General features: G+C 43.4%; 1 protein-coding gene across 2 annotated transcripts in view; it reads left to right on the top strand.

The window, feature by feature from the left end:
- The window catches only part of SNX9 (sorting nexin 9), a 798,250-nt gene that overhangs the window by 557,089 nt on the left and 218,609 nt on the right, over positions 1–22,552 (top strand). For both annotated transcript variants that reach the window (XM_086927315.1, XM_086927314.1), the window contains one exon: positions 13,818–13,921. In XM_086927315.1, coding sequence (XP_086783441.1) covers positions 13,818–13,921 — 104 coding nt within the window. The remainder of the gene's footprint in view (positions 1–13,817; positions 13,922–22,552) is intronic.

Raw genomic sequence — 22,552 nt, forward strand, 5'->3', positions numbered from 1 at the left:
CTCTAGTATTTTTTCATTATTTGTTCGCTGTGCCATCTGTAATCTAAAAATTCCCTCACAGTCAGCCCGTTTTGTGAATTCCCGCAGCCACCGGGAGGTGTTAGGTGCGTTGGTCGCCTTCCAGTGAGTGGTAATTTCACGCTTAGCCATGACTAAGCCCAGGTCAATTAATTTGCTGGATACTTTATTGCGGGCAGTGTGAGGGAACCAGTGTAATAAGCAATATCCCGGGGTCAGTGAGCTGTCTCTGTCTGTTATTTCTCCTAATGTATTTGACACTGCTCTCCAGAACCCCTCCAGAAGTGGGCACTCCCAGAACATATACAAAAATTCGGCGTTTTCCAACCTACATCGTGGGCAAATTGTACGGGTTCCAAAATAGTCGTTAATCTTGTGAGGGGTGAGGTATGCTCTGTCGAGGACAAAGAACTGGATTAGATGGAATCTCACGTTTCTGGAACACTTCCATGCCCTTTCTACCAGCGTTTTCCACGGCTTCTCTTCTACAGGTATCCCAAGGTCAGTTTCCCATTTGACGCGCAGGTTCTCCAAGGGGCGCCTGATATCTTGGTTGAGCCGCCTGTATAGTCAGGTAACCACCTTGATCGTTCCGGCCGCTGATACCACATATTGGCATGGTAGAGAGGCCGGTGCTTATGCCATCCCTTTCTTCCAATGCTTACGGATGGCTGCCATCAGTGCAGGATGTAAAAGGAAGTCCCGCCTAGGATGGTCATACCTCTGCAGCCGGTCATTAAAGGGTACTAGGGTATTGTCCTCATATAGGTCCCCAATAGTGGATATTCCCACCTCTTTCCAGTCCCGGCCAGTCTCCCCCATGCGATTCAGAAAAGGGGGTGGTGATGAACAGAGTGTCTGAATTAAGCAGACCACTCTTACCCAGTCCAAAGATCAGGGCTTGATCCATCACTGTTATTTATCTCACTGCACCATCCCAGCTCAGAACCTGGCTATATGCAAATCAGTCTGTCCCTGGCCCAGTGCATCATGGGAACAGGGCAGACTAAACTACCAAGCCAATTCTTCACCAGAAAGGAGACAAGCTACCGGGGACCGGTTTCTGGCATTTCAGCCGTTTTCGGCCCGGCTTGCTTGAATCCTGATGGTGCAGTGAGAAAGGGGCTCACGTCTGAGTATACCCTGCCACACCTATAGTGGCCAAAAACGATTCAGAAAAGGGGGTGGTGATGAACAGAGTGTCTGAATTAAGCAGACCACTCTTACCCAGTCCAAAGATCAGGGCTTGATCCATCACCGTTATTTATCTCACTGCACCATCCCAACTCAGAGCCTGGCTATATGCAAATCAGTCTGTCCCTGGCCCAGTGCATCATGGGAACAGGGCAGACTAAACTACCAAGCCAATTCTTCACCAGAAAGGAGACAAGCTACCGGGGACCGGTTTCTGGCATTTCAGCCGTCTTCGGCCCGGCTTGCTTGAATCCTGATGGTGCAGTGAGAAAGGGACTCATGTCTGAGTATACCCTGCCACACCTATAGTGGCCAAAAACGATTCAGAAAAGGGGGTGGTGATGAACAGAGTGTCTCAATTAAGCAGACCACTCTTACCCAGTCCAAAGATCAGGGCTTGATCCATCACCGCTATTTATCTCACTGCACCATCCCAGCTCAGAACCTGGCTATATGCAAATCAGTCTGTCCCTGGCCCAGTGCATCATGGGAACAGGGCAGACTAAACTACCAAGCCAATTCTTCACCAGAAAGGAGACAAGCTACCGGGGACCGGTTTCTGGCATTTCAGCCGTCTTCGGCCCGGCTTGCTTGAATCCTGATGGCGCAGTGAGAAAGGGACTCATGTCTGAGTATACCCTGCCACACCTCTAGTGGCCAAAAACGATTCAGAAAAGGGGGTGGTGATGAACAGAGTGTCTGAATTAAGCAGACCACTCTTACCCAGTCCAAAGATCAGGGCTTGATCCATCACCGTTATTTATCTCACTGCACCATCCCAGCTCAGAACCTGGCTATATGCAAATCAGTCTGTCCCTGGCCCAGTGCATCATGGGAACAGGGCAGACTAAACTACCAAGCCAATTCTTCACCAGAAAGGAGACAAGCTACCGGGGACCGGTTTCTGGCATTTCAGCCGTCTTCGGCCCGGCTTGCTTGAATCCTGAAGGTGCAGTGAGAAAGGGACTCATGTCTGAGTATACCCTGCCACACCTCTAGTGGCCAAAAACGATTCAGAAAAGGGGGTGGTGATGAACAGAGTGTCTGAATTAAGCAGACCACTCTTACCCAGTCCAAAGATCAGGGCTTGATCCATCACCGTTATTTATCTCACTGCACCATCCCAGCTCAGAACCTGGCTATATGCAAATCAGTCTGTCCCTGGCCCAGTGCATCATGGGAACAGGGCAGACTAAACTACCAAGCCAATTCTTCACCAGAAAGGAGACAAGCTACCGGGGACCGGTTTCTGGCATTTCAGCCGTCTTCGGCCCGGCTTGCTTGAATCCTGATGGTGCAGTGAGAAAGGGACTCATGTCTGAGTATACCCTGCCACACCTATAGTGGCCAAAAACGATTCAGAAAAGGGGGTGGTGATGAACAGAGTGTCTGAATTAAGCAGACCACTCTTACCCAGTCCAAAGATCAGGGCTTGATCCATCACCGTTATTTATCTCACTGCACCATCCCAGCTCAGAACCTGGCTATATGCAAATCAGTCTGTCCCTGGCCCAGTGCATCATGGGAACAGGGCAGACTAAACTACCAAGCCAATTCTTCACCAGAAAGGAGACAAGCTACCGGGGCCCCCATGCGGCAGTACTTCACAAACCAGCAACAGAAGCTCGGACGCATATGCGGGCCCCTGTTTGGCTCCTTTACTAGCCCGGTTCCAACATTGACGCATCACCCACAGATCCCCCGGGCCCTCTCTCTCACTGAAGGGGAGCCGGAGTAGTACTCGTGAAAGCTGTCGAAGGTCCGGGTCCAAGCCCCTGTGAGCTTCCCCATTCCCCAGCCTTCCCGCCATCCATTTTGTAAACCACTGTATCTGGGCGGCATGATAATAGTCCTCGAAGTCGGGCACCGCAAATCCTCCCTCCCTCCGGGGTCTCAACATGGCGGTGAGTGCGACCCTACGCCTCCCAGAGCTCCATAAGAATCCCGTAATCATAGTGTTAAGTGGGTAAAGAATTTTCGCAGTATCCATAGTGGGAGCTTGCCAAAATAGTAAAGCAGCTGTGGTAGAGTGACCATCTTTAGCAGCGCTACCCGTCCTACCACCGAAAGCGGGACAGTCCCCCAAAATTCAAAGTTACTCCTGGTGGTTCGTGACGCCCGTCCAACATTACCTTCCAGTAAGTTGGGGGCTGCGTGGTAGATACGCACCCCCAGATAAGTTAGGAATCTACTTTCCCGTGCCACATCTAGCGCATTTGATGGAACGTCTCTACCACTGCGAACAGGAAAAAGGCACGTCTTATTCCATTTGACCTTGAGGCCGCTACGCGTCCCAACTGGGTCAACAGTTCCCTAGCACCTCGCAGATCGTCTGCAGAGTCGACTAGGAACATTAAGAGATCGTCCGCTTACAAAGCGATAAACTGTGATTGACCCATCCCGTCAAGGCCCCGGTAGTACCGTCCCGATCACGCATGCACCGCCAACTGTTCCAACCCCATGCGCGGACAGGAGTGGAGACAGCGGGCAGCCTCGTCTTGTGCCCATAGCCTACAATACAGGCCTCTGAGATCACACCCCCGTGCGCACTCTTGCTGTGGAGTCCTTATACAGTATCGTCGTCCAGGCCATGAATCCCTCACCCAACCCAAAAGCTCACAGCACTCTAAAAGAAAACGCCCATTCAAGGCTGTCGAAGGCCTTCTCAATGTCAATCGACAGGATGCACGCCTCGTCCCTGTCACAATCTGGGCCGCCCAGCAGCCGGCGTATATTCATGGCTGTGTTCCGGGAGGGAATAAAGCCTGCCTGGTTCATATACACAAGCGTCGTCATGTGAATCATCAGGCGGCTAGCTAAGATGCGGCTTAATATCTTGTAGTCTAGATTGAGCATAGCGAGGGGTAGGCGGTGCGATCCCAAGCTGGTTTATCCGGTTTTATGAGTGGTATGATTATCGTTTCCCTAGTTGATACCGGTAGGTGGCCGTCTCGCTTAGACCTATTATACAGGGCCATCAAGCGGGGGGCCATCAAGCGGGGAGCCAATTCATCTACATACGTGGAGTAGAACTCGACCGGGAGCCCATCCGTGCCAGGGGTTTTGTTTCTGGCCATATGTTTTATGCCCCCCTGACCTCACCTAGTTTTATATCCTGGCCTAAGGACTCAACATCAGACTTGGATGTTGAAGATCTTCCTAAGGCTTTAGACTCCAGTTAATGATAGGATTACATTTATGACTAAATTACGGCACATGCCATCTAAACGATAAACCACATGTTCTCTCATTGAGAATTTCCATGTATAGTCATAAGCACTGAATAGTCCCGCCAATGTGCGGGGAACCCGGAGCACTCCTTCCAATATATTTTCTTGAGTATAGATGTTTGTCTTTCTTCTGGAAGGCCTGCAGAGTCACATAAGAAACAAATACATATTGCAGCCTATAGGAGTAGGCTACAGTGGCCACATTCTTCATCTTGTAGTTAAAAAAAAAGGTGTCAGGAGAACTGTCTATCCATATAAATGTATTATGTCTCTGTAAAACATTACAGCTGTCTTTCAAAGACCTTTTTTAATAGAGTATAGAGATTAAGGAGCACAGAACAGTGTAGCCCCATAGGCCCAAAGATCTCTACTATCCCATCATGCTCAACAAGAGGAAGTTGCCGCAGTTTTTTTTGTGGCTCCTGCTGGCAGGACCTAGTCACACTGAACTCAGCCTTGATAAGGCTTTTCTCTTCAAAATTCACCTGTGAATTGTTTGGGAAACGACTTTATTCAACCATTTTCAGCCCTCCCTTGCATTTTATGCAGTTTATTGACAGGAATGCAGGGGATTTTACCTTGAAAAATGCCATCTTTATTTGATAAATGTCTTTCCTGTGGGAGAAAGAAAGCCAACACAGACCCCCATGCTGCCTGTATTATTTGTCTTCCAGCAAGTCCTCTTCCTGAAGTATGATAACTGCAGGAAGTTTTCCAGGTGAACCCTACGAGATAGGGAGAAGATTCGCATTCAGGGTGCAGAAAAACAGTGCAAGACACAGATACAGTCTCCAGGTGAGCCTTCAGAGTGAGGAGAGGGTCAGTCCTCTACCAGGGATCTGTCATCAACCTCTGGTGAACGTGAAACATCTCATAAGAGGTTTCCAGCTCAAACACTGCATCATCCCCATCAAGGGCGTCAACGTCGAGACAAAGTATGGCATTGACCTGTTTGCTGCCAAGAGCTGGATTGATGTTGACAAAGAATGGACTGTGTCTGTCAACGTCGAAGATTTACCCGGCATCAACGCATAGTTGCAGATCGCCTTTGAGGGGCACGTCGAGACACACAGTGGGTTCAATGTCGAAGTGGTTCGATGTCGAGGGGGTGCCGCAGATCGAAGTCGAGGCATCACAGGCGGTCGACACCGATGAGCATGTCAACATCCAGGACATCACAAAGAAAGAGGAGATGCATTTCTTTGTCACCAAGGTAGGCTATTCTAGGATCTACTCTCCATCTACAACTATTGTCATTCCAGCCTCTTCTTCACCAGCTCCACCTCCACTGTCTTCAGCGCCAATTCCAACTTCACCAGCACTTCTTACGGATCCACCTTATTCAAGGCCAAGATCATGTTCCAGAACAAGCCATTGTTCTCACCAGAGACACCATAGGTCACGACATTGGTCAAGACAACCTCATTATCACCATCTGTCAGATAGATCCAGATCATAGTCACGATCTCACCATGACTCCAGGTATTGGTCCTCCATATCTACCGGACGATCCTCGCCTACCCATTCCACACTCTCCAGTACCTAGAGCCTTCCCGATAGATGCTATAACCACCTTTCAGGCAGTCTTAGTGAAAGGAGCGGTGAAATTAAATGTCCAAATGTCGGTGCCTAAACCTTCAACATCAGTGATAATCGAGATGCGTCACCAGCACACAGCGTCCAGACCATTTCTTTATCTAGTAACAGAGCCTCTCAGAAACTGCCATGGAACTCATTTTGACGTCTGCCTCAGCAAAGTCTGCTCCGTTGAGCCTGCCAAAGAAGTACAGACCTCCTGAGCAGGATGCACTCTTTCTGCGTTCTGACCTTCCTCCAGGTTCTGTAATCATACCAGCTGTGAAGAAACACCATGCTACTATTCCTGCCTCCTCAGTTCCACCAGATAAGGTTGAGAAAGAAGTTTAATTTGGTGGGCCACAAAGCATGTGACACTGTTGCCACATCCATGAAAGCTGCAAGTGCAGCTGCTCTTCCCGAACGATACAACAGGGCATTGGGAAAATCTGTCCAGAAGTTTGCCAAAGATCTGCCCAAAGATAAATGGGAAGATATCCTGGAAATAGTAAACAAGGGTTTGATGGTCTCAAACCAGATAATAAGTGTGACTGCTGATTCCTCTCTCCTAGCATCTCACAAATATTGCCATGGTATGGCCCTATGCAGACATGCTTGGCTCAGTCTCACATCTTTAAAACCGGAGTCACATCAACAAATCATAAATATGCTATTTTCTGGTTCTGCCCTATTTGGCAGCTACGTGGATGATGAAATGGATTGGATGAAAACTGAAATGGACACCCTTAAGGTGGTCAGCCTAGAGAGGCCAAGAAACAAAGAAAATCATTTAGGCCTTACCAGAGGCGATACTACCCACAGAGGGTTCAAACCCGTCCATGGTATTAAGGGCGTCAGCAACAACCCTATACCCAGCATATACCTGGATCTTCGCATGAACCAGAGCAGTCTCCCGACCACCCCACCTCCCCCACTCAACGCCTTGAAACTCTCACGGGTGAATAGCGTGCTCTATAAGCCTCTCAAGTTCACAAGCCCTCCTCCGACTGTATCACTAAAGCCATCCAATGACCATCTGACAATGCTGAGATGAGAAGTTAATATCTTGCTTCAAAAACATGCGGTGGAGGCTGTTCCTCACCATCATCTGGGAACAGGCATTTATTCCAGATGTTCTCTGGCACAAAAAATAGGCAAGAAATAATTCAGACCCATTCTCAACCTGAAATTCACCAACAAATGGATTAGTCGGGAAAAGTTCTGGATGCTAACCTTACATCAAATCTATCTCCAACTCCACCAAGGGCATTGACTCTGCTCCATTTACCTCCAATATTCTTATTTTCCCATCCTAATTGCAAAGAAACATCAGAAATTCTTGAGGTTTGTGGTGGGGCAAGACCACTATCAATACCAAGTTCTAAAGTCAGCACACAGAACATTCTCGAAATGAATCGTAGTTGTGGCTGCCAGCCCCAGGAAACACCCGGTGTTCGTCTACCCATATCTAGACGATTGGCTCATAAAGGCCTCAACTTTTCAAGAAGCACAGATTCGTTTAAATGGGGCACACGATCTCCACCTACCCATGGGGCTTCATGTAAATCACAGCAAGTCATAACTAATCCCGGTTCACACCCTGAAGTCTCTGGGAGCCTCCATCGACACTGCAAAAGTGTTTCCTTCTGAGAAGAGATTCTTATCGATCCTTCAGTTATCTCTTTCTTATGACCGCATCTCATCCCAAGGTGAGGATGGTCTCAACTCTCCACGGTTTGATGGCTCCCTTTATCTTCCTCACTCTGAATGCTCCTCTCCACATGCAACCTCTCCAAGAATGCCTTTAGGATCAGTGGGATCAGTTAACAGGCAATTGGGACAACAGGATCGAACTGTTCCTCCATGCAAAACATTCCTTCAAATGGTGGTGTTCCCTGACCAATCTGTTTCGAGGAATGCCTTGTCACCAACGGGTTCCTTCTCAGACCATAGTGATGGACGCATCACTACAGGGGTGGGAAGACTAATTCAAGGCATGTGGTCACTGAAGGAGATGTCATATCACATCAACATCCTCCAGCTTTCGAGCTTTTAAACTATGCTGGGCTCAATAGCCATAATCTAACTGGGTCCCAAATTTTTAATCCCTTTATTTTTTTCCTGATACCTTTCCGGCTATAAATGGCAATTTCAAGATTATATGTAGCTAAGAAGCGCATCCGCCACTGTTGAAATGTGGGTGGATATTGATCCAGCCATGCGGAAGTTAAACAGATTCTTAAGATTGCCATAGCAATAAATATGAGTCCCTGCATGGCAATAGGTCTAGTAATTTTATCTACCCCTAACATGATTTCTGCTGTGCTGATCTCTATATTGACTTTGAGTATTTCCGATAGGAAGTTAGAGACTTCTCGTTTAATATTATCTAAAGTATGACATGTAGCCAACATATGTATCAGATCGGCTTTAGGTCTATTGCATCTGGGGCAGAGAGTCCCCTTCCCCTCCCCCCATTTTGAAATCTTTTTGGGTGTATAATAAAGGTCGAAAAAAGTTTTGTAGAACTGAGCTTGTAGCTTGGTGGATATTAGAATAGAGCTGGATAATTCGAGTGCTTTGTGGGCTAGATCCTCTGTGATATTGATCCTATTTTGCCAAATATTTGCATGTTTATCAATATCGTCTGGTAGTACAGCGATTAGGTCTTTATAAATGTCTCCAATTTTTACCCTGGCCGAACTGACCACAGTGTTAATTGTGGGGATTTTCTTAAAGCAACCATTAGGTCCCGTCTTTTTGAGAATAAAATCTCTTGATTGTAAAAACTTAAAGAAATCATGCGAATTCAGCCCATATTTATTTTTTAGCGATTCAAATGAACAAAAACCCGTTGAATCGTAAAATGAGCCGAGTTGCGAGATTCCTAAACTAACCCATACAGGAATCCCAAAAAAATTCAGGCAGATTGGTATTGTTTTCTATCGGAGTATAAAATGAAAACCTGCCTATCGCCAGATGTTTCCGAACCATGTTCCAAACTGTATAGATACCCTTAAGTGTTTTAAATCGTTCTTTTTTTAGATGGCATTCATAGGGTAGTTTCCAAAGGTGGTTATTGGCATTATTACCCAAAATTAGTTCCTGTGGAGTTGGAGTCGAACAAACGGACGTTGAGTCTTGTTTGGGGATTAACAGTAAACACCTGTATTTGATGGTTGTAGCCCACCAATAGAATTTGAAATTAGGGAGGGCTAGGCCACCTCTATCCCTTGAGTGTGTGATATGTTTATAGGCTCTTCGTATTTTTCCATAGCCCCAAACGAAGCGAGATAGCATATTTTCTATTTCATTAAAGACTGATAGGTCAAAGTTAAGACAGATTGCCCGGAAGAAGTACAAAAATTTGGGCAGAAAAACCATTTTAATGAGATTGCATCTTCCGATTATTGTTAAATGCAGGTTGTGAAGTCTCAATAAGGTTTTATTTGTCTGTTTCACTAAAGGGTCTAGGTTCAGGGCCACTAGTTTATTCAGATCGGAAGTAATATTAATGCCGATATATAATGCATTATCAGTAACTCTTGCATCATCAACACTGATGTTATTATTTATTACAATCTGGGTTTTAGTTTGATTTAATTTGTATCCCGAAATCTCCCCAAACTTTTTAGCTTCTTCCTCCATTATCCTTGCTGTTGTAATTGGATCAGATGTAACAATCGCAATATCATCAGCGAAGGCTAGAGTTTTAGTTTCATCATTTGATGTCTTAACACCATCGATGCTAGTGTTATTTTCCTCCTGTGCTGACATTTTGGTTCTTCTATTGTTCATGACGAGCTCAGCTCGTCATGAGTGTATGGAGGTGTACATCATGACGAGCTGAGCTCGTCATGAGCGTCGAAGGAGTTAATGGGTAGTATGGACGGATTCTTTTCTAGCCTTGCGATAAAGGGGTCGATGTAAATGGCGAAGAGTAGGGGAGAACAAGGACACCCTTGTCTTTTACCTCTAGTCACTTTGATGCTGTCTGATGTGACCCCATTGATCATAACGACCGCTTCGGGAGCAATATACATTTTCTGTACTGCTTGAATAAAATGTTCCCCGATCCCACACTTTGCCATGACCGACCATAGATATTGCCAGGAGACCCTGTCGAATGCTTTTTCAGCATCTAATAAAATTAGGCCCATAGGGTATCCTGCTACCTCGGCAATATCAAAGAGAGTTATCACCCTCTGGGCGTGATCTGTGGTGATCTTCCAGGGACGAACCCGTGTTGTCTAGCAGATACAATTTTGTGAATTAAAGCTGCCAATCTGCTTGCTAACAGTTTGGAATATATTCTAGAATCGGTGTTTATTAGAGTAAAAGGACGGTGTGTGCCTAGTTCTGTCGGATTTTTATTTTTTGGGGGGAACAATATAATTTTTGCACATGCCCAAGAAGCCGGAGGATTTACATTCATGAAGACCTGGGTAAACAATTGGGTTAGGATGTCTTTGAGTGAGCTACTAAATCTGACATAAAATTCCACGGGAATATTGTCTAGACCTGAGGCCTTGCCAGATGGAAGACTATGTATGGATAGTAAAATTTCTATCCAGTCTGGTGTTTCAGCTAGAATTCCCTCATCTGCTTTGGATAAGCAGGGCCTTATATCTGAAATTAGATACTCATCGATTTTATCTTGTTTGATATCTGTTTCAGAATATAGCTCTGTATAATATCTCCTAAAGGCATCCCTAATGTAGTTTGTATCATGAGTTAGGCCGAGAAAAGGGTCTCTTATGGCTTTAATCGTATTTTTAGAATTTTGTTCTCTTACACTAATGGCTAATTGGTGCCCTACCTGTTCGCTCCATTCATAGATTTTTTCCCTATTCGCTGTAGCTTTGAGGATTGCTTTACGAGTGAATATTTCAGATATTAAGTTTTTTGCTATCGCTACATCTCTGATTGCCTCTTCAATGGTGCTCCCCCCTTGAAGTAATCTGATTAGATCTTCTTCTTTCCTGGCCAAATTCTCCTCTAGATCTTTTAAGTTTTGTTTGACTTTTTTGTTATTTTGGATAGAAAATCTGAGGGTTTCTCCCCTTATCCCTGCCGGCAAGCCGTTCTCGCTTGCTTTGACCCAGGCCTTCCGTCATTAAATGGGAAGTTGGTAAAATTCCTGAAACTTTTGGAACTGAAACTAAAAAATCAGGAAGTCGGCCCAGACCTGATTAATTGAACACTGGCCAAGCCTCCACACTATGGACACGCTCCCCATCAAACTGTTTTTTAACCAAAGCTTTCTTGTTTTTAACAACCTGTTTCTTATAACTTTTAACTTGTTGACACAAGCTACTAATGTATCTTTTGTAATGGTTTTAATTAACCTAAGACAATAAAAACTTACTTACTTACCCTTATCCCTGCCTTTAATGAGTCCCATACCGCCTCTAGCAGGGCGCTACCCATGTTGAAACGTAAGAATTCTGGGATCCATTGGGTACAATATTTATCGTTGGTTAGCAGGGCTCTTTCAAAGGTCCAGTTACTGCGATCAGATTTAATGATGTCCATATCAAAACTCAAAAGCAGAGGATTATGGTCTGAAAAAACCCTCGGCAGCCTATTTATAGAGCATTTGGATAGAATTACATTGGAGATGAACATATAATCCAATCTAGCCAGTTTGCGATGGGGGTGGGAAAAAAAGTATATCCATGGTTTTGCGGTGTTTTCATCTCCCAACAATCTACCAGCCCATGAACATGACAGAGTTCCACCAAGGCTTTGTATGTTCTAGGTTTCCGGCCTTGATATTTAAATGTTAGTTCCGAAAGCCAAATTGGTGGGAGATTGATGTTAATATCCCCACACATGATCATAGGAACAGGCCAGTGTACTAATTCGTTAGATAGGAACTGTAACAATGTTGGATCGTCTGTTTTCACGAATCATACACAGTCTTCCACTCTTCCAAAGTGGTTAAGAGGACTCGCATGTAATCCCTCCCTAAGGTTATTTTGGATTTCCATGTTAACCAAACTGTTTCATTACCCACATTGTTTCAGAATCCCTCTGCTCCACCCGAGAGAACCCTTCATTCCCTTGATGTAAGTAGGGTTTTAAAGTTTTATCTTGATAAAACATGAGACATCCGCAGATCAGACTAATTATTTGTTAATTATGGTCCGGTTCGTACAGGTCTGGCCACTTCCAAATAGTCTATTTCAAGATGGATTGTTTCTTGCATCCTATTATGCTATCAGAAATCTAATAAAACACTTGTTGCCAGGCCTGAAGCACATTCTACTAGGGGTAAAGCAGCCACTGCCTCCTTACTGAGGAATATCCCCATTGCAAACATTTTCAAGTTAGCTACATGGAGGTCTGTTCACACATTCACAAAGCACATTAATTCGCCTGGACTCTGATGCTATGACAGATGCTCAAGTAGGGTAGACCTCCCTTAGAAATCAATTTGGTTAAAGGGCTACTGTAGTTCATTCTCTGTCTTCTCCACTGCTTTATGTAGGGATGGGATTGCCACTTTATTCAGTGCTTATGACTATCATGAAAATTCCCCTACGAGAGAACCGGAGTTACTGGTAAGAAACTATTCCTTCTTCTTCATGCCTGTCCACTGTCATTGCAGAAGAGGTAAGGGCATGCTTCACATCTACAAAAAAAGAAGTTCAAATAACTATTTAAATTACTTTGAGATTTAAATGAGTCTACTGCAGGCTCTTTCTTGACCAAAAAAGAATAAGCAATCCAGTGCTCCTGTTAAAAAAAATATTCATTCTAGGTACTTGCATAATTTTAGAAAGGTTAGGCTATTCCTTACAGAAACAGTATTTCTGTTCAGTTATACTCCAACATGTTGCGATTCCTGAAAATTGTAGAAGACCAACTCTACTCTGGTCATCACCTGTAGTGATGCAGTATTCAAATGGAAGAGTAAACCCTTTTGTTCCACTTGTAAAAATAATTTTAAATTAAGTTTTTTATACTAAATAACTGTACTCTGAACCAGGCCTAGAGGTGTCCCAATAAATACAATTTGACACAATAAAATATAAATACCACATTTTACTTCTGCACACCTCGCTGACCGCAGCTAAGGCAATGCTTCATATTCATTGGCCTTGTCCAGCCAAGATCTGCAGATGGGTACATGTACTCAATTTTTTAAAGAAATTCATGTCAGGATGAATATTAATGATACATAGTGATATAGAATAATGTGCTGCAAGCCACCTGGATTTTAATGCCACAATATCATAGAAGAAAACTAGCTGCTGCATAGCATATACCACTTCTCACAGGTAATACATGAACCTGCTGCTCCTGGCCAATTTGTTTCACTCACAGAATAGAGGTTAACGCTTAGTTATTCTCTTGGGAAGGTCCACAATCGCCATGTATCACCTATTACATCATATGAAATGCGTCATATAAGTGTGTGCCATATTCGGCCTGCATTTATATGTTTTATTCTAGAAAATTATATGAAAATAATGTATGTTAATCTTTTTTGCTTGTATCTGATTAATTGTGCACAGCTTTTTCTTACTTCTTAGGTTCTGTCCTATCTCTCCTTTGTTTAGTTACATTAATTGTTGTGAGTAACTTGAAAATTGACTTAAGTGGTGATTGTTGTATTTCCTGTAATTATTGATATGAGCGAAGTAAGGTACAATGTAACTGGTGACAATTTGATGATGAGGACCGACGTTAAACAAAACACGAAGTCTCTCACAGTTTGATAACGGTGCCGTTTATGCACAAGCAGTGCCTACATGGATTAGCAGTGTACATTTCACCTGCGTTCTTTTTTAGGAATGGAAAACTGGAAAGAGGAAAGCAGAAAAGGATGAAATTGTTGGAGTTATGGTTTTTGCTACTATGGAACCAGACGCCCCTGACCTGGACATGATTGAAATGTAAGATGGATCATCCTTCTTGAAAGTAATTTCTTTTTCTAGAAGTCAGAATGTATCCCCTACATAAAAAAGCACAACTGGAATAGATTTGCAAATTGTTGCCAAAGTTCCCATTGACCTTTTTGTTAGTGAGAATGTGGAGTTTGTGGGGTTAATGCCTCCCAGTAAAATCACTTTGTCCTAGAAAGTAAATGACTGTACTCACTTCTCATGCCGTGGCATGTCGAGGAGGAAATTATTGCTATGGAATTGCCGGTATCTAGCAGCCTTGTAGTCTGATCTTCACCAGTTCTTTGACATGAGAAATTATTGTTGGAAAAATGTATTGATTGGCTTGAAAGGGTTATCAATTAGACATCTGGACTGTTTGTCCACGAATTGCCCTTGTACCCAAATTTTAAATCAAAGTATTCTCATTGGACAAGGGAGCTTTTTTACAGTGACTGGGGACCCGAAAGACTCCAATTAGGTTGCCATAGGAGAAAATTTTCTTTTGCAGCAGTCAATACAGGACACAAATCACAGTCTCTGGACTCTGTAAAGTTTTGAAAAACTAAAAAAAAGAGCACTGTGATCACACTCTGAACCCCAGGTCTAAGTGGAGGAGCCTCTCAAGAACCTCTCCAAATTTTTAATAAACATTTTTTTTTCTGATGTAGGGTTTGGCGATCCTAATAGGTGCAGTCCAATGTGTTTGCAGACCGTAATCTATGACCTCTGGATCCCCAGACTACGGAAGGCGACGCAGCATGGGTCTAGGACAGGGTCCTCCAACCTTTTCCCTAACAAGGGCTGCTTATATTCAATTAAAATCACCCGAAGCTACTAGTATTGTGCAAATATCTCCAAGAAAATATTTATTTTGAGAACCAAAGGTGCGGCTGCAAATCTCCACTTTGCATGGCTGTACACAGTTGGGGTTGGCTGTCCTACTCGAGTTGGGCGCACGGCATGGGCACTAAATAATACTGTATTCATTGTTGTCTAATTGTTAGTATTAATGGTAATTTCATATGTAATATGACCTGTAAGATCATTTATGACATTTGTAATTGCAATGTTACTTCAAAGGTAGAGTCATGAACATTGCATTTTGTGTGTGTGGTGTGGTTTGCGGAGGTAACCATAACTAGTGAATTTCAGTGTTTTTTAGATTTTGTTTTGCAAACAGAGCTTCATTTCGACTGCAGTTTCTAAGTGAATTTCAGAAGAAAATAACAGTATACATCTGTTAGTTCAACCCTTTCCTTTCACTTTGTAGAGTAATCAGCGAAAAACATGTCTAAGCTGAATTTGAAATAATTCAGTGCTTTTAACACCTGGAGTGCATACCATAAGCTCTAGTTTCAAGTCATGATGCGTATAAGTTGTAAGTTATATATAATTCTTCCACACAAAAATTGTATTTCTAAGTAACTGATCATTTAAATATTTCACCAATGTTTACACTTTCATCAGGGGAGTATTTGCAAGCTTTTCTGTGTAACTGTCTTAAACATGATTCATGTTAATATGTGTCCGTCCTTTCCTTTCTCCTACCATTTGCAGTCAGTAAACACAATGGAGAATTATCTGGATGTATAATACTCTTAACAGGTTAGCAAAAGACTGCTGCTGTTCTGAAGTATTTCTAAAATAGACATAGGAAAATCAGTAAATCAGATACTTAAACTTATACCTAGGCTACTACTCAAACATTTTTAGAGGTGTGATGAGCAGCTCTGTGCTACACCTCACAGTTTTTTTTGGTAATAGTACTTCTGGTGTTCACTAAGTATATTTTTGGCCGTCATAGACAAAAACATTGAGGAACACACTCAAATGGTAGTCACAATTCTGAGGTCCAGTGTTTCTTTGATGTTTTCCGCTACGGCTCAGTTACCTTGACACATTTATTAGTAACTATTCACGCCTTATTAGTCTTTCTGAAGCCTACATTCACTTTGGTTATACCGCTTCCTTTTGGAAAGGGACAATCTTCTTATTCTATACAGTGCTTATGAAATAGAGCCTGTTTAAGAAGAAAATTTTACTTACCTATAACGCCAATAATCTAACATGCACGACTTCATTGAAATCATGAAGAACTCTCCCTTCTATCCATTGGAGGCAAAGTAATGAAAGCAAACGAGAGTTATTGATGATTACTGTTAATCAACAACGGATGGTTGGAGCATCAATTTAAATCTGAGAAGCAAATTCACTGTGAGGTAGGCTGGACTCATTTTTCCTCCTTGTCGTTTTCAAGTACACATCGCATTTTTTGTATTTGGTTACATTCATAGGCCTATACAGGCAATTTCATTTTATTTTTATTTGGACAAGAATACTTTTCAATATGTTCTTTAACCTGTTCTTTGTTTTTATTTTGCTCCTTGTAATTAGCCAGCGTTTCTTGGATGAAGAGGCTTCTTTTATGTCTCTCTTGGGAAGATTTTCAGGACCTGTATAGTGGCCAAAATATTCTGTGTTTGCTAAGTTACTGATTTAGTGAAATTAAAGAACGGGTGGTACTAGTAGATACCTTTTTATTTCACTAATGGGAAGTGTATTCCACTTAACATACTTGGAAATATTACTGAGCATATTGTGGAGTCTAGATAAGTGAAGACACTACTTTCAGTGCCCACTAATGCTGGCCAAAATGTAGCCGGTAGGATGGACATATGGATTTTCTTCAAACGTTTTACACTCTCCCAAGGCAGATTGACTCACGTTCGTAATATACATTTGATGGAAAATCATCAAAACTGAAGAGTGACATCTGCTGCAAGAGTGGACAGTTGATCTGTTGTAATGACCAATGGGTATTGATAGGGGGTTGTACCCAAATGGTGTCCCTGGGACCTGGGTGATCAATGTAATAAAAGGAAGGGGTCCCAGTACTCAAGGATCAATTTACAAGACAAACAATAAAAATAAATCAATCAAGAAGCAAATCTGTCCACATTGTTTTAATCACAATGTGAATGTTTATAGCAAATATATAAATTGTCTCAACACGTAAACACAGTTTGCGTAGTGCCCCAAATATAGTAGAAAGACAGGGGAGGGGGGAGTGATCCTGTGAGGAAGTGGTGGAGGGAATGAGGAAATTTTGTAGTGACAATTAAATTAGTAAATATACATCATTAGTACATGCTACACAATGTGTGTAGGAATTTAGACCACAAGGTTCAATGTATTATTTCTACATAACAAAATACTCCACAGAGTTCAAATAATGAAGGCGTTTAGGGCGTGGAGTTGAGTTCTACGGGTAGTTGTCGACGGTTCGACCCTCTATTGTGCAGGTAGAATTGCTATCCTTGCTGTGGGGTCTTCATCAGGACAGGGGTGGGGACACACCTGTTCAATGTAAATATATGAATTAATATTGGGGAGCTAATCCCTATATTATTCCAAAGGGAAAGCACATCATTACTAACATAAGTTGGTAGGGAACACACTCACTATTGTGCCATACAATTAGGGCGAATATATTCATGCGTCACACAAGTCTGGTTGGCTAAATAGATAATAATAAGCGCACCTCGACTGAGAAACAACTGAAATTGCGCTGCCTCAGCTGATTAAATCTAGCGGTTTGTAAGGAAAAAATAGGAGTGAAGCCGGTCCGAGGAAAGCAGCAAACGGACATTTCTGTATCCACTGACTATGGAAAAGGGGCAAGACGTGGTAATTGCTCAGTGTCAGCAAATCAAAAGGAAACTCACCACGAAGTAGTATAAACTGGACCGTGAAACCGGCTAGCGGCTTGGTCCGAATGAATCGTCAAGGCTGATAGAGCTGTTAATATACAATAAAGGCGGGCGATTTAGACAGGTTAGAGTATCCATAAGTTAGTGGTAAAATCTGGAATACGAATAGGGAACTTACCACGAAGTGGTATCAGGGCGACCCCAATTCAATTTGGTGACAAGGTCCGAGGTAACAGCAATTTAAATCGATGCTGGGGGGTGTGAAGTAGAGAAGACCAGAGTTTAGCATAGGAGAGGCGAACTGTGCCACATTAGACAAGATTAATTAGGGGTTTACACTCACCAAAAATGCGTGATCACATTACCATCATTAAGGGGTCTGGTCAATTCACACGGGTGCTTCGTAGGTTATTCTGAAGGTAAAGGAGGATCATGGTCTTAGCATGGGAGAGGTTAAATCTGTACCACCAGTCAGAGACGGTTTAGCGGTAAAACTCACCAGAAAGGCGCGATCAGAGTGCGATCGTGTGGGGTCTGGATCAGTCGGACGGGTGGTTTCTTGGAAGAAACTGCGGATAAAAACGGGAAACACTGTTGGGGAGCACCCACCAAGGGGTAATCATTTCAAAAAGCATCCGATTGTTAGAATAGATGCTTACCAGAACAGGAGTGAATCACGTCCCGCGGGGAGCCGAGTTCGCAATGGCGATTCTCGGTTCCGGGTTTGGTGTTATCCCCATGGCAATAGGATCACGTGGTGCGAGGCACCCGTGTAGGCATAGAAAAAAGACTGCAGTTGCGGCCAGAGTGCGGTAACATCTTAAGTTAAACCAATAATTAACGATCTTGTGCTGGCACAAAAGATTAATTAAGTTAACCATGATGAATTCGGAAGCATGATTCACAAAACCGCAGTACAGAGGGTCATACTTGAATATGTATGTTATCTGTTACTATCTACTGTTTCATGGACTCAATGAACTCTTCTTATTCGGGTAGAGATCAGCATTCTATACAGCACTGGGATCATTTCACAATCAGATCATTCAAAGGCAATACCTAGAAAGAAGCATCATGTAACATTTTTGAATAGATCAGGGATCATTTCACAATCAGATCATTCAAGAACAACACCTAGAGAAAATCATCATGTAACATTTTTGAGTATATGGTACAATAGTGGATGTGATTAAATTTGATAATTATAGCGTCAGAACAGGGCGTGGCGTACCTCTCACATGAGGGTAAAGGCCACAAGTCATATAGATCCACAAAGAGTGATATCAAACATATATATGTAATAGTGTCCATACTGTAAATAGATTAATGGTGTACCTCTCACAAGAGGGTAAAGGCCATTAAGGATCTCATTACAAGTTGATAGTTACTCAAATCCAGAGTGGCGTACTACTGAACACAGGGTAAGAGCCACAGAGGAGTTATATATGTCTTACAGAGCTACATTACATTAAATTCAGGTGGTTGATAGGGTAGCCAATTGGGAGAAAGAGCTATCTTGCTCATTAAGCCCATTCTCAATCGAATCAAATCTTAGCATCCATTTTAGCTCCCGAATATTCAGAATATCCGCGATATTACCACCCCGGGGCCCCAAGGTGGCTTTCTCAAGGATTACCCATTTCAGACTGTCCGGTGTATGACCGGCTGTAGAGAAATGTTCGACCAAAGGTGCACCTGGTGTTAGGCACCTGATCCTACTCATATGCTGAAGGATCCTGGCCTTCGCTTTCTGCTGCGTCTGACCAACATATATCATCGGGCATGGGCACAGGATGGCGTATATAATGTTCGATGAGTTGCAGTTGGTGTGTGTTCTCAGTGGAATTTTGTGATCATGGTAAATGAATTCCTTGGTTTGGATGACACTGCCGCATGCCTTGCACTGACCACATCTAAAGTGGACTACAATAGCAGGCAGGTTCCAAAGGGTCGTGACCGTTGGATCATCTCTGGTCTTCAAAAAGGAGCGAATCACATGGTCTTTTACACTACGTGCCTTCCTGAAGGCATGTAAAGGCGGGTTAGATTGCCTGATGTCATCTGATATCAAATCCCAGTGGCGATTGACAATGCGTTTAATTTTGTTACTCTGGGTGTTAAAAGTGGTAACGCATACAATCCTTTCTTGCTGATCGTCCTTATCAATTTTGGGGGTGAGCAACTCCCCTCGAGGGTAGAACCACGCTCTTTTCCTCGCTCGCTTGAGTAGTTGTGTTGGATAACCCCTACTCAGCAGTCGTTGTTTGAGTTCTTCTGATTCGATGAAGTAATGGTCCTTGTTGGAACAATTCCTGCGAATGCGCAGGAATTGCCCAAACGGTAAATTATCTCGCAAAGCTCTGGGGTGGTGACTGTTATAGTGTAATAATGAATTCCTTTCGGTGGGTTTGCGATAGAGTGTAGTTAGTAAGTGACCCGAACATTCGTAGATGGTCAGATCAAGGAAATTGATTCTGTGGTTATCTGATTCAATCGTAAATTTGAGATGTCCCGATTGATTATTTAGCCAACCAAAGAAAAGCGTTAGTCCTTCCAAGTCTCCGTTCCAGATTAGCAAGATGTCATCTATATACCGCATCCATAGACCGAGCTGGTCTCTGAATGGGTTAACTGGATTGAAGATAGTATCCTGTTCAAAAGCTGCCATATACAGAATGGCTACATCAGGGGCAAAGGGCGCCCCCATTGCAACTCCGGAGGTTTGAATGTAAAATTTGTCCCTGAATATAAAAAAGTTCTTTGTCATGGCTATGCGTAATAACCCAACAATGAACTCAGTTGGTACTTGGACTGGTGCCGGGCGTTGGTCCAGGCAGCGTGTGATGACCGTTAGCGCCTCATGTTGGGGGATCGATGTGTAAAGAGATACAACATCACAGGTGGCAAGTCGTTGTTTTGAGGGATCAAATGTAGAATTTTCAATAATATTGATGGTGTGCATAGTATCCCGGAGATATGCAGGAGTGTCTACCGCCAATGGTTTTAAGAAGAAATCGATGTATTTGCCAAGCGGCTCAAGCATGGAGCCACACCCCGAGACAATTGGACGACCGGGGGGGGGGCAACCATGGACTTGTGAATCTTTGGTAAAGTATAGATGGTCGCTAGGCGTGGATACTTCTTGTTCAGAAAGTTGAACTCTAGTTCCGATAAAAAACCTTGTTCAAGACCAGCTTGGGTTAACTCCAAGATCTCATTCGCGATAGTCTTTGAGGGATCTGATCTCACTTGCTGATAGCTGGTTCCATCATTCAATTGTCTGAGAATTTCGGACTCATAGGCGGTGACGTCCTGCACCACGATTGCTCCGCCTTTGTCGGCAGGTTTAATAACAAGTAGTTCATTGTTGGCAAGTGATTGTAAAGCCATTTTTTCATTCCTACTGGTGTTGTATTTGACAAATGGTTTAGTTCCCAATAGTTGTAACACATCCCTGATGACAATGGATTCGTAGGCGAGAATCTTGTGCGACATAGTGCTGTTAAATGGAACAAACGTGGAGGGTGGTCTGAGCCCAGTGATGGATGATGGTATGAACCTTCCATACCATCATCCATCACTGGGCTCAGACCACCCTCCACGTTTGTTCCATTTAACAGCACTATGTCGCACAAGATTCTCGCCTACGAATCCATTGTCATCAGGGATGTGTTACAACTATTGGGAAGTAAACCATTTGTCAAATACAACACCAGTAGGAATGAAAAAATGGCTTTACAATCACTTGCCAACAATGAACTACTTGTTATTAAACCTGCCGACAAAGGCGGAGCAATCGTGGTGCAGGACGTCACCGCCTATGAGTCTGAAATTCTCAGACAATTGAATGATGGAACCAGCTATCAGCAACTGAGATCAGATCCCTCAAAGACTATCGCGAATGAGATCTTGGAGTTAACCCAAGCTGGTCTTGAACAAGGTTTTTTATCGGAACTAGAGTTCAACTTTCTGAACAAGAAGTATCCACGCCTAGCGACCATCTATACTTTACCAAAGATTCACAAGTCCATGGTTGCCCCCCCCCGGTCGTCCAATTGTCTCGGGGTGTGGCTCCATTCTTGAGCCGCTTGGCAAATACATCGATTTCTTCTTAAAACCATTGGCGGTAGACACTCCTGCATATCTCCGGGATACTATGCACACCATCAATATTATTGAAAATTCTACATTTGATCCCTCAAAACAACGACTTGCCACCTGTGATGTTGTATCTCTTTACACATCGATCCCCCAACATGAGGCGCTAACGGTCATCACACGCTGCCTGGACCAACACCCGGCACCAGTCCAAGTACCAACAGAGTTCATTGTTGGGTTATTACGCATAGCCATGACAAAGAACTTTTTTATATTCAGGGACAAATTTTACATTCAAACCTCCGTAGTTGCAATGGGGGCGCCCTTTGCCCCTGATGTAGCCATTCTGTATATGGCAGCTTTTGAACAGGATACTATCCTCAATCCAGTTAGCCCATTCAGAGACCAGCTCGGTCTCTAGATGCGGTATATAGATGACATCTTGCTAATCTGGAACGGAGACTTGGAAGGACTAACGCTTTTCTTTGGTTGGCTAAATAATCAATCGGGACATCTCAAATTTACGATTGAATCAGATAACCACAGAATCAATTTCCTTGATCTGACCATCTACGAATGTTCGGGTCACTTACTAACTACACTCTATCGCAAACCCACCGAAAGGAATTCATTATTACACTATAACAGTCACCACCCCAGAGCTTTGCGAGATAATTTACCGTTTGGGCAATTCCTGCGCATTCGCAGGAATTGTTCCAACAAGGACCATTACTTCATCGAATCAGAAGAACTCAAACAACGACTGCTGAGTAGGGGTTATCCAACACAACTACTCAAGCGAGCGAGGAAAAGAGCGTGGTTCTACCCTCGA

The sequence above is a fragment of the Lissotriton vulgaris genome, chromosome 6, assembly GCF_964263255.1.
Source record: "Lissotriton vulgaris chromosome 6, aLisVul1.2, whole genome shotgun sequence".
NCBI lineage: Eukaryota > Metazoa > Chordata > Amphibia > Caudata > Salamandridae > Lissotriton > Lissotriton vulgaris.